The following is a 10,433-nucleotide window of genomic DNA, read 5'->3' on the forward strand; positions in this document are numbered from 1 at the left end:
GCCCCCACATCTGGGCACAGTGGCCTGAAGGTTAAAGGCAAGGGCGGCACGAGACCTACAGCAAAAGCTCTGAGCAGGGAGAGCAGGGAGCTGCCCAGAGAGTTCCACCACCATCTCCCCTCTGGCCACCGAGGAAACCGAGGCTCATGGTGACCTGGCCCAGGTCTGTTGGACTCACGGTCCTTCTCATCCCCAAGATCAGAGGGCTGCCACCAGGGAAGGAGCTGGCCCCTAGACACAGCCCAGGAAGCACACAGGGAAGGATGCCCTGGGGACTTCGGTAGGTTATTGCAAAGAAAAATTTATTGCTATTTGAACCCTGCTTTCATGCCCCATTTCCCAGAAAATGAGCCACGGGAGACACCAGGAGAGGGAGGAGACGATCCTTCTTGCACAAAACCCACTCCCTCGGATGCTGTCCTCAGCGAGGGTGGCTGGGGGCCAACCAGGGGGCCCACCCGCAGAGTGGGAGAGGAGGCATGTTGACCCTGCGGACGTTGAGCTCTGTGGCGAAGGTCCTGGCCTTCTGGTAGAAGAGGAGCGACTTCTCACGGTCCAGGAGGAAGTTGTGGGAGATGGTGGCCGGCCGCGTGTAGATCTTCAGCTGTGCCTTCTTGTTGCCCAGGTCCACGGCGGCTGCCAGTGCCAGCTGGTAGTACTCAAACGGGTCCTGAAGGGGACAGGTCATGCTCAGCAAAAGGGGGACTCGGAGCCCGTCTTCCCAGAGGCCGTTCCTCTCTCCAGGTCATTCCACATGTCCAGCCAATGCTGGCTCACCCCATGAGCCCCGAAACCTGTTACACTGCTGTGGTCTCAGCTGCAGGAAGTGGGGACGACCCTGACACCCCTGGAAGCCTTCCTGACTGCCCCTACGCCCCACTCACCCCAACCGTCCTGCCCCAGTGCCACCCTCTCCGCAGGCAGTGGCTGCTTTCCCCATGGGCTGAGGTCAGGACAGATCCTGCCTGCTCTGAGAGTTCCATGCAGGACCCGTGGCTCCTAGCCACAGCAGGGGCACAGCGTTGAGTGACCCAGGCTCCCCTCTGGCCCCTGTCCATGCTGACCATTTCCAGGCCCTCCACGGGACAGGCCAGGTACAAAACCATCTCACAGGTGTCCTCTCTGGCAATGTTCCCTGAAATATTGACGGAGTGTGACTCCCCAGACATCCACTCCCATTTTCAATGCGTCTTTGGCCCAAACTCACCATCCCTGGGTTGGGATGCCGCCTCCCAGACCTCCTCCTTCACCCTCCCATCCCCCACCCGGCTTCTCCCCGGCGCCTCCTCCACATGGGGCCACCCAAGGAACCTCTCTAAGACCCATGCCTGGCCTGTCCCTCTTTACCATCTCAAGATGGCTCCCAGGGTCAAGGACAAAGTCCAAGATGCAGCAAGTCCATTCCCCCACTGCCCCGCCCCACACACGGAGCAGGGGCGTGAGAAGGCCCCGAGTCACCGCCACTGCTCATCCAATGCCCCCGGCCCACCCGAACACTGGACTCTGTGCTGGGTGCGTGGCTCAGCCTAACGTCCTTGCTCCCAGTCTGAGGGACCTGGGAGTAAACACTGACCACACAGGGTGGCCCAGGCTGTGGCAGAGGGAAGCCCAGGAGCCTGTGGGGGGCCCAGGAGGCCCCAGACTCAGCCGGGGGTGGAAGGCAAAGGCTTCCTGAAGGGGTGGGGGCATCCCAACTAAACAGGAAGGAGCCAGCCAATGCATATGTCTCTGCATGTCCCTGTGCGTGTGCTTGTGCGTTTGTGTGCCTGTGTGTGCGTGTCCGTGTGTGTGTGCCTGTGTGCATGCCTGTGTGTGCGTGTGTGCACCTGTGTGTGCGCGTGCCTGTGTGTGCGTGTGCCTGTGCCCGTGTGCATTTCCATGTGCCTGTAGTGTGTGCAACAGCTAGTGAGTGGCAGGCTGAGCCAGGACACACCTAATCTTCTCTATTCCAGGGCTCACTCTCACGTGTACACTAAAGGCGACCCCATTTTAGAGGCAATCGGCAAAGATGCCCATTTACCCCGCCTCTCTGCCAGCCTTCCAGGCCCCATGCAGCCCGGCGTTTTCTCCTACTCCTCTGGGCCCTGGGTCCAGAACCTCCTATACAAGGAGGAGGGTGTAGCCTTGGAAAGACAGCCGCCCTTAGGGAATTCCAAGGGGGCCTCCCTGTGGGAAGCTGGCCTGCGCTGACAGCATAGTCACGATGACGCCCAGAGGGCTGTGCATGGGAAGGAGGTGAAGGAGGCCTCTGCCCCTCAAACCCAACCGTGGACTTTGGCCTCTCAGGTACTACTTGGCCCTTTCCTTCCTCCTGGGCAGGCGGAGTGGGCGGCAGGCTTGACCAAGAGAGATAAAGGCCTCTTCTGGGAGGCCCATCCCCCTGGGTCCCAGGCGAGCCCCTGAGTGGTGAGCAGTGTCCCTCTGGGTCTGACACTTGGCACCTCCCTGTCTGGCTGGGACTTGGGAGGCCACAGGGACCACTCCTGACCACCAGGTGTCACCAGCACTGGGCGGGGGCCTCCCGGGCAGCCCCAGGCCTGCGGGTGGGGGACACGGGGCGAGGTCGTAGGGCTGCCCCAGCTCCTCATGTTGTTCTAAGGACCCCAAGATCTCGGCCCCTGGACTGGAGTGCCCTGGCCCCTCAGCCCATAAGGAGCACTGATGCGGTGCCGGTGCGATGCTGAGGAGGGGCAGTGCCTGCTGGGCAGAGGGGTGGAGACACGCCAGGTCTGGGTCTGACAGTCCCAGCTCTCCACCCCTGCAGGGCTGGGGGCAGAGGGAGCACAGCACCTCCGCTCCAGACAGACCCGACCCAGCAAGGCCTCAGCCTGGCTGGCTGGGGCCCCGCCCCACTGCACCTGCCCTGAGCTGGGGTTTCCCTGTCTGTGAAACCGATGGTAAGACACTGGTCCCACCCCACCCTTCCTGGGTGATGTGAAGGTTCAAGGTGTCTTGGGACTCCAGGAAGGAGTTGCTCAGTGCAGGCTGGCACCCTGGGCAGGCTTCCTAGAGGAGGCGCCAGGATTTGGGTTGGATCTTGCAACGTGGATTCAATGTGAGGATGATGCGGTCCTCCGAAATGTCCTTCTCCCGACCCTGTTTTCTTTGTTAAATGCAACTTGACACTTGACTGTCAAGACTCAGTTTTGGTGTCACCTCCTCCAGGAGGGTCCCCCTGACTACATTCCCCCTTCTTTACCCAGAGGCCACCATTGCCCACTCATGTGTCAGCCTCCCTGGCTGAGACTGAGTTCTTGAGGGTGGGGCCTGGCCAGCTTGGGAGCTGGGTTGTATCTGCTAACATTGCCGGTTCCTCCAGCCACGTGCAGAGCTCCAGGGAGGCCACTGGGCCATTCCTAAGGCAGGCTGGAACCCAGGCCTCTGGGGTCTGGGTGGAGATCCCACTCCAAGGGGGCCGGGAACACCCCGAGCCCTGCCCCTCCCCACCCACCTTCAGGTCATAGAAGATGATGTCACCGAGCACCAGATACACCTTCACATAGTAGAGGGTCTGCTCGTCGAACTCCAGTGGCGAGTTGCAGAGCTACAGGGCCTTGAGGTAGAAGTGCTCCGCCAGCTTGCCCTGGCCCAGCTGATGGTGCAGGGCGGCCAGCCGGTGGTAGGCCACGTGCTCGTTCAGCCCGTCCCCTGGGGTGCAGGCCAAAAGGGCAGGTGTGAGGAAGTGGCTCCCTGGGGCAGGGAGGGCACAGGCCCCTCAGGAGCAGGTATGCAGACCCCTGGCAGTACCTGGCTTGCCTCCAGGCACCTGCGGTCGCCTGGGCAGCTCTGGCCAGTCCCTTCCAGGTTCCCAGACTCACTTTCCCATCTGCAAAGCAGAACTAATAAGGCCTGCCCCTGTCTACTGTGAGGCTTTGGCAAAGTCGGACTTGGATGGCCCAGCTCTGTGCCTACACAGAGCCACCTGCCTTTGCTCACTGGTTTTAACCAGGGGAGCCCAAAAGCCATGCAGTCCAGGTGCTCCCGGGCACCCCGGCTCCAGGCAACCCACAGACGTGACATCCGACTCCTCCTGCGTGTGTCACAATCAGAGCCCCCTACTTTGGGGAGTCAGCTGCACACCTACTGTGTACTGGGCCACGGGGCACAAGGTGCTGGGGCATGCGGCCTGCCTAGGGTTCCCTGTCTCTGGAGGGGGACAGACGACCCTGGCACAGCACCAGGGGATGCCCGGCTTTAAGGTGCCGACTGCTGGAAGGAGAACTGGGATTTTATCAGCCAGAGAGCCGTGTGGTTGATGAGGTTGGGTAGGGCACAAGAGAAAGGGAATGTGCCACTCAGCCTGGCACATAGAGGGACCAACGAGATGCCTGGCATGTCTGGAAGGCAGAGGGCACACTGGGAGGCCCTTGTGGTCAGCAGCGGGAACAGGCAGAGGAAACAGAGCTCAGTCAGGCAGGGAGCTCTGCACTGCGTGAGAAACCTCGGACCGTGCCCCACAGCTAGATGGGCAAGCCAGTTGGGCAGATCTGCCTGCCTGGACAGGAGACCAGGAAAATCCAGCAGCTGTTTCAGCTCCTGCCCTGCAGACCTGGAGGCTGGGCTCTGGCAAAGTGTGGGTCCTGGCAGGGTGGGGGCTCAGGGGACTTACCCAGAGTGATGCTGAGTGCTAGGGCCATGTAGGCAAACTCCAAGCCGTCCTGGGGCTTCTCCAGTGTGGCCAGGAGTGCCACCAGCTTGTTGCACAGCTGTAGCTGCAGCTCCGCCTTGCAGTTGCCTGTAGTCACTGCCAGGGCCAGGACCCGGTCCTACCACACAGGCAGGTGGCTCAGGTTTCCCACAGCACCCACCTTTTCCAGTGCCCTCCTCAGAGCTCAAACATGTGCTTGGAGCTTCCCACGCCCCAGCTACCCCTGCACCTCCACACAGCTCTGTGCTTTGGGATAACACACAGTTCAGACACCCAAGTTGGGGGCTGAAGAGTCACCTGAGGCCCATCCAGCTACACCCGACAGCCTCAGACCAGCCTTTCCCACCTGGGCACCAGGGGGTCTGGCTGGGGGGAGCCAGCACTCCTCTCTGCTCTAAAAACACCGCATTTATCTGTGCCCAGGGCTGAGCCACACCGTGAGCTCAGAGGAAGGGAGAAGCCGTCCCACTTCGGGGTGCAAGCAGACCTGGGCCTCCCACTGACATGCTGTGTGTCCTTTGACATGTCCCTGTGCCTCTCTGAGCCTCAGTTTCCTCATCTGGAAGATGGGGACAGAACTTCCAGCTCATGGTTGCTTGAGATCATCAGGTACAAGGGTAGAGCCATTGTCACATCCAGGCCCCAAACGTTTGTCCCGGGCAGGGGCATGGTCAATATCATTCCCGGTGAGACCACTTGGAAACTAAGCATGTGCATGGGTGGCCCTGCCTCCGGGTGGGAGGCCTCTGCCCTGCCACACCTGTGCCTCAGCCCTCCAGGTGCTCCCCTGAGGCCCACCCACATCAGCCCACAGGCCAGCTCACCCGGTAGAAGGACACGGCTTTCTCCCGCTCCCAGGCCCCATTGAAGAAGATGTTTCCAGCTGCCTCAAACAGCTCCAGCCTCAGGCTGGGGTCGCCTGTGTACAGGATCACATTCTGTGCCACCTGAAAGGAGACAGAAGTTCCCTCAAGACCCACACATGGCGAGGTGGCCACGCCCACCTTTGCCAGCCTCCTTCCTCTCACACACTACAGGTACACCTGAGCATTTTTCAGGCTCTGTGCATTAGGGATGCCCCCACCACTGGCATGAGGACAATGAACTGATGCACCTGAGTGCCAGGAGGTGACTGAGCAGCTGCAGCCCAGGAGCCCGACACCTGTGAATCCTACCACCAGGGCTAGCCCTAGCCCACTCCGCCTGTACTCAAACCAGTCTCCGTGGCCCCCAGATAGCTGGGAGCCCATCCCCTGGCTCCTTTCTGGGTTGCCACATCCCTGCCACATCAACAGTGTTTGTGGGTGGGCCTGGTCCCCTCTTGGCCATGAGCTCTTGATCCCTCTCCTCAGCTCAAGGAGGTATACAGCAGGTGCTCAATCACGAAAGCTTCACCAGGCTGGTGAGCTTCACAATTTGTTCCAGATCACACTGTGTTTGGGAAAGCCGCTGAAAACAGCCACTATGATAGATTCATTTTGTAAGGAGATGTGCCACGTGTCGCTTGGAGCAAGTTCTTCTGTGTGTTAACTGAGTGGTCACATTATTTGAGCATGTGCTGTATACCAGCAGGTGCTGGGCACTGTGAGGGGCTGCGCCGCTGCCCTCAGGGAGAAGATGCTGGCCACTGGGGGAGGATGTGCAGGAACCAGTTGGAGGGAGGGAAAAGGCACACAACAGGTGCTCAGCAGTGGCTTAGGAATGAGTGGATGGATGGATGAATGGATGAGGAGATGTAGACACATGGATGGACGGATGGGTGTGTGGATAGATTAATGCTGGGATGGATGGATGGATGGATGGATGGATGGATGGATGGATGGATGGACGGATGGATGGGTGGATGGACGGACGGATGGGTGGATGGACGGACGGATGGGTGGATGGATGGATGGATGGATGGGTGGGTGGGTGGAATGATGTGTGTATGTCTGCATGTATGTATGGGTGGGTAGATAATGCATGGATGGGTGGAGGGTAGATGATGTATGTGCATATTGATGGCTAGATGGTGGATAGACGAATGTATGGATAAACCAATGGACAGATAGATGAATGGAGGGATGGATTAATAGGTAGAGTAGTGGATGGATGGATGAATGATGGATGGATGGACGAACAGTGAATGGATGGATGGGAGAAAGGATGGATGATGGAAGCATGGATGGATGATGGATGGATGGATGAATGAATGGGTGGATGGATGATGGATGGATGGAAGGATGAACAGGTGGATGGATGGATGATGGAAGCATGGATAGATAATGGAAGCATGGTTGGATGATGGATGGATGGATGAATGGATAAATGGATATGTGGATGGATGATGGATGGATGGAAGGATAAACAGGTGAATGGATGGATGATGGAAGGATGAATAGACGGATGGATGGATGAACAGGTGAATGGATGGATAGACGGGTGAATGGATGGATAAAAGGATGGAAGAATGATGGATGGATGAATGGACAGATGGATGAATGGACAGATGGATGAATGGACAGATAGACGGATGATGGATGGATGGATGATGGATGGATGGATGGATGGATGGATGATGGATGGATGGAAGGATGAACAGATGAATGGATGGATGATGGAAGGATGGATGGATGAATGGATTGAATGGATAAATGGATAGATGGATGAATGATGGATGGATGGAAGGATGAACAGGAGGTGAGTGTGATGGATGGATGAATGATGGATGGATGAATGGTGGATGGATGGAAGGATGAACAGTTGGACGGATGGAAGGATGAACAGGTGGATGGATGAAAGGATGAACAGGTCGATGGATGGAAGGATGGAAGGATGAACAGGTGAATGGATGGTTGATGGAAGGATGAATGGACGGATGGATGGATCAACAGGTGAATGGATGGATAGATGGGTGAATGGATGGATGATGAATGGATGGATGATAAATGGATGGATGATAAAAGGATGGATGATAAAAGAATGGATGGATGAAGGGACAGATGGATGGATGATGGCTGGATGGATGATGGATGGATGAATGGATAAATGGATGGATGGATGGATGATGGATGGATGGAAGAATGAACAGGTGAATGGATGGATGATGGAAGGATGGATGATGGAAAGATGGATGGATGATGGAAGGATGGATGGATGAATGGACGAACAGGTGGATGGATGGTGGCTGAATGAATGGATGATAAAAGAATGGATGAATGATGGATGGACGGATGGATGGATGGATGGATGGATGGATGATGGATGGATGAATGGAAGAAAGAACAGGTGAATGGAAGGATGAACAGGTGAATGGATGGATGAACAGGTGAATGGATGGATGCTAGAAGGAAGGACGGATGGATGGATGGAACGATGAGCAGGCGAGTGGATGAATGACGGAAGGATGGATGGATGATAGATGGATGGATGGATGATAGATGAATGGATGGATGGAAGAATGAACAGGTGAATGGATGATGGAAGGATGGAAGAATGGATGGAGGGATGGATGGATAGGTGAATGGACGGATCATGGATGGATGGAAGATGGTTGGATGGATACTGGAAAGATGGATGGAAGGATGGATAGAAGGATGGTCGAACAGGTGAATGGATGGACGAAGAGGTGAACAGAAGAATGATGGATGGATGGATGGATAGAAGGATGAACAGTTGGATGGATGATGGAAAGATAGATGGAAGGATGGATGGATGGACGAACAGGTGAATGGATGGATGAATAGGTGAATGGGTGGATGGACAGGTGAATGGATGGATGATAAAAGGATGGATGGATGATAGATGGATGGAGGGATGGATGATGGATGGATGGATGGATGGATGCTTGGAAAGACGAACAGGTGAATGGATGGATGATGGAAGGATGGAAGGATGGATGGATGGATGGATGGAAGGACCCACAGGTGTATGGGAAGACGACGGAAGAATGGATGGATGGATGGATGGATGATGGATGTATAGATGGAAGGATGAGCAGGTAAATAGATGATGGAAGGATGAATGGATGGGTGGATGGAGAGTCAACACCACAGGGGTCCTCCTGCATCCCTTGCCACTCACCTGGATGTACAGGTCCACCAGCTCGCTCTGCCGCAGGATGTAATAGATCTTCCCTGCTTGCAGCCAGGCATGCGCCTCCTTCTCTTCCTTCTGAAGGTCAATGAAAATCCCCAGACTTCCTTGGTGTAGTCCAGAGTGGATTTGCAGGCCCTGGAATCAGACACAGGTGTCAGAACAAGGGCTCTCATCCTCCTGGAACCAGTCTGCCTCCTCCCGTGGGTCTGGTGACAGATGAATCTGGAATGTGCGGACTGGGAACGGCCCTCTTGTGTGTGCAGTGTTCTGCTCTTCCCAGGCTGCTGGGAGGGCCAGGGTGAACACACATGGCATGGAAAAGATGAAGGACATCCTTCAGAGGGAATCGAGCATCATGCTGCCCTGTGGCAGGAGGAGTGTGCTAGTCCATCTCCCCTGCCTCCCAGACATGGCCTGTGTCTTCTCCAGACGCGCCAGGAGCCGTTAGTGTTCAGAGGCTATCTGGGCCAATGGTTCTCAAGGTGTGCAGGCATCACAGTCACCCGGAGGCCAGTCCTTATAGCTTGCTGGCCCTGCCCACAGAGCTTCCGGCTCCACAGGCCTGGGGCAGGCCCTAGAACTCCCACTTGCCACAAGCTCCTAGGTGACATGGATGCTGTTCTACTGGTCCAGGGACTACACTTTGAGAAGCATGGCTCTAGCACACTGGCCCATTTTCCTTCTGTGAACCTGAGACCAAGACTGGAGGCAGTCTCCCTGGTCCCCATGGAATCTGGCTCCTTCCCTGCCCTCTCAGTAAGTCCGACACTCGAGGGGGTGTGACTGCAGCAATGTCACTGGGCCCTGTGGGTGTGGTGGCCACGGCCATGGTTACCCCACCAGGTCAGGATGCTTGGGGGAAGCCGAGTAGGCCACATATGGGACGTGAGACCTTGAAACCCTGTCCCAGGGAAGCAGGTGACACAACTGGCTCTGTCTTCTGTGGGAGAGAAGCCACAGGTGGCTGCTGTGGTCACATTTAAGGGGACAGATGAAGGCCAGGAGTGAAGATTCGGGGCAGGCAGAGGTCAGAGGACAAAAGCCACCATAGTAGGAAGAACAGCCCAGAGTGCACGTACTGCCTCTGCTGGGGTTGTGATGACCTTTGACCCAACAAGGGACGCTCAAGCTGGGACTCACGGGCCAGCAGCAGCCCTGGGACGACCCCAGGCCCACCAGCTCAAAACATCTGATGCCAAGGAACCAAATGATCAAAAGGAGAGGGGTTGCTGGTGTCCTGGGCCAGCTTCCCTTTGCCCCCCTCCCTGCCCTGCCCGCCCCCACCTCCACCACTGCAAAGCCAGCCCTTACCGCTTGGTGCCCAGGGACAGGTAGAGTTGACTGATGGTCTCCAGGAGCTGCCCCTCCAGCACCTTGCCGGCCACCTTGCGGGCCAGGGAGAGCTGGAGCTCATGGTAGATGACACACTGGGCCTCGCTGGGCATGACGGTGCTGTAGAAGTAGCACAGCCGGTGGACGGCCCGCAACTGGCCTGGGCAGAAGACAAAATGGAAGACGTTAGTCTCCCAGCATCGAAGCGAGGCTGGCTGGGCTCGGAGGCCCCTGCGCCGTGCTTGCCTCTTTCACACCTCTGTGAGCCTGGGCCCCATAGGCGGGGAGACTGAGCGCAGACAGGCCATGCACCCGTGCCAGGGCAGACGCCGAGCACACAGTCACATGGGCACACCTTGGTGCAGAGGCTCATGGT

At 57.1% G+C, this 10,433-nt stretch overlaps 1 protein-coding gene across 1 annotated transcript; it reads right to left on the reverse strand.

Moving 5' to 3' along the window:
* Positions 1-285: 285 nt before the first annotated feature.
* On the reverse strand, positions 286-10,430 carry LOC139361640 (SH3 domain and tetratricopeptide repeat-containing protein 1-like). Its single transcript, XM_071090333.1, has 8 exons — positions 10,370-10,430; positions 10,037-10,217; positions 9,866-9,914; positions 8,711-8,860; positions 5,473-5,595; positions 4,610-4,766; positions 3,452-3,648; positions 286-670 (listed from the first exon to the last, which is right to left on the reverse strand). The coding sequence occupies exons 1-7, from the start codon at positions 10,428-10,430 to the stop codon at positions 3,545-3,547; spliced, it is 825 nt and encodes a 274-aa protein (XP_070946434.1). The 3' UTR covers positions 286-670; positions 3,452-3,544.
* Positions 10,431-10,433: the final 3 nt, after the last annotated feature.

The sequence above is a fragment of the Macaca nemestrina genome, unplaced genomic scaffold (genome assembly GCF_043159975.1).
Source record: "Macaca nemestrina isolate mMacNem1 unplaced genomic scaffold, mMacNem.hap1 Scaffold_80, whole genome shotgun sequence".
Lineage (NCBI taxonomy): Eukaryota > Metazoa > Chordata > Mammalia > Primates > Cercopithecidae > Macaca > Macaca nemestrina.

What these genes read in the sequence shown, in the direction of transcription:
- LOC139361640 (XM_071090333.1), bottom strand. Translation starts at nt 10,430, where the DNA reads ATGAGCCTCTGCACCAAGGTGTGCCCATGTGACTGTGTGCTCGGCGTC. An exon ending in CGGCGTCTGCCCTGGCACGG is followed by an intron (nt 10,218 to 10,369) that starts GTGCATGGCCTG and finishes TCTTCTGCCCAG; the next exon opens with GCCAGTTGCGGGCCGTCCAC. An exon ending in TGGTGGACCTGTACATCCAG is followed by an intron (nt 5,596 to 8,710) that starts GTGAGTGGCAAG and finishes GTCTCCTTTCAG; the next exon opens with GTGGCACAGAATGTGATCCT.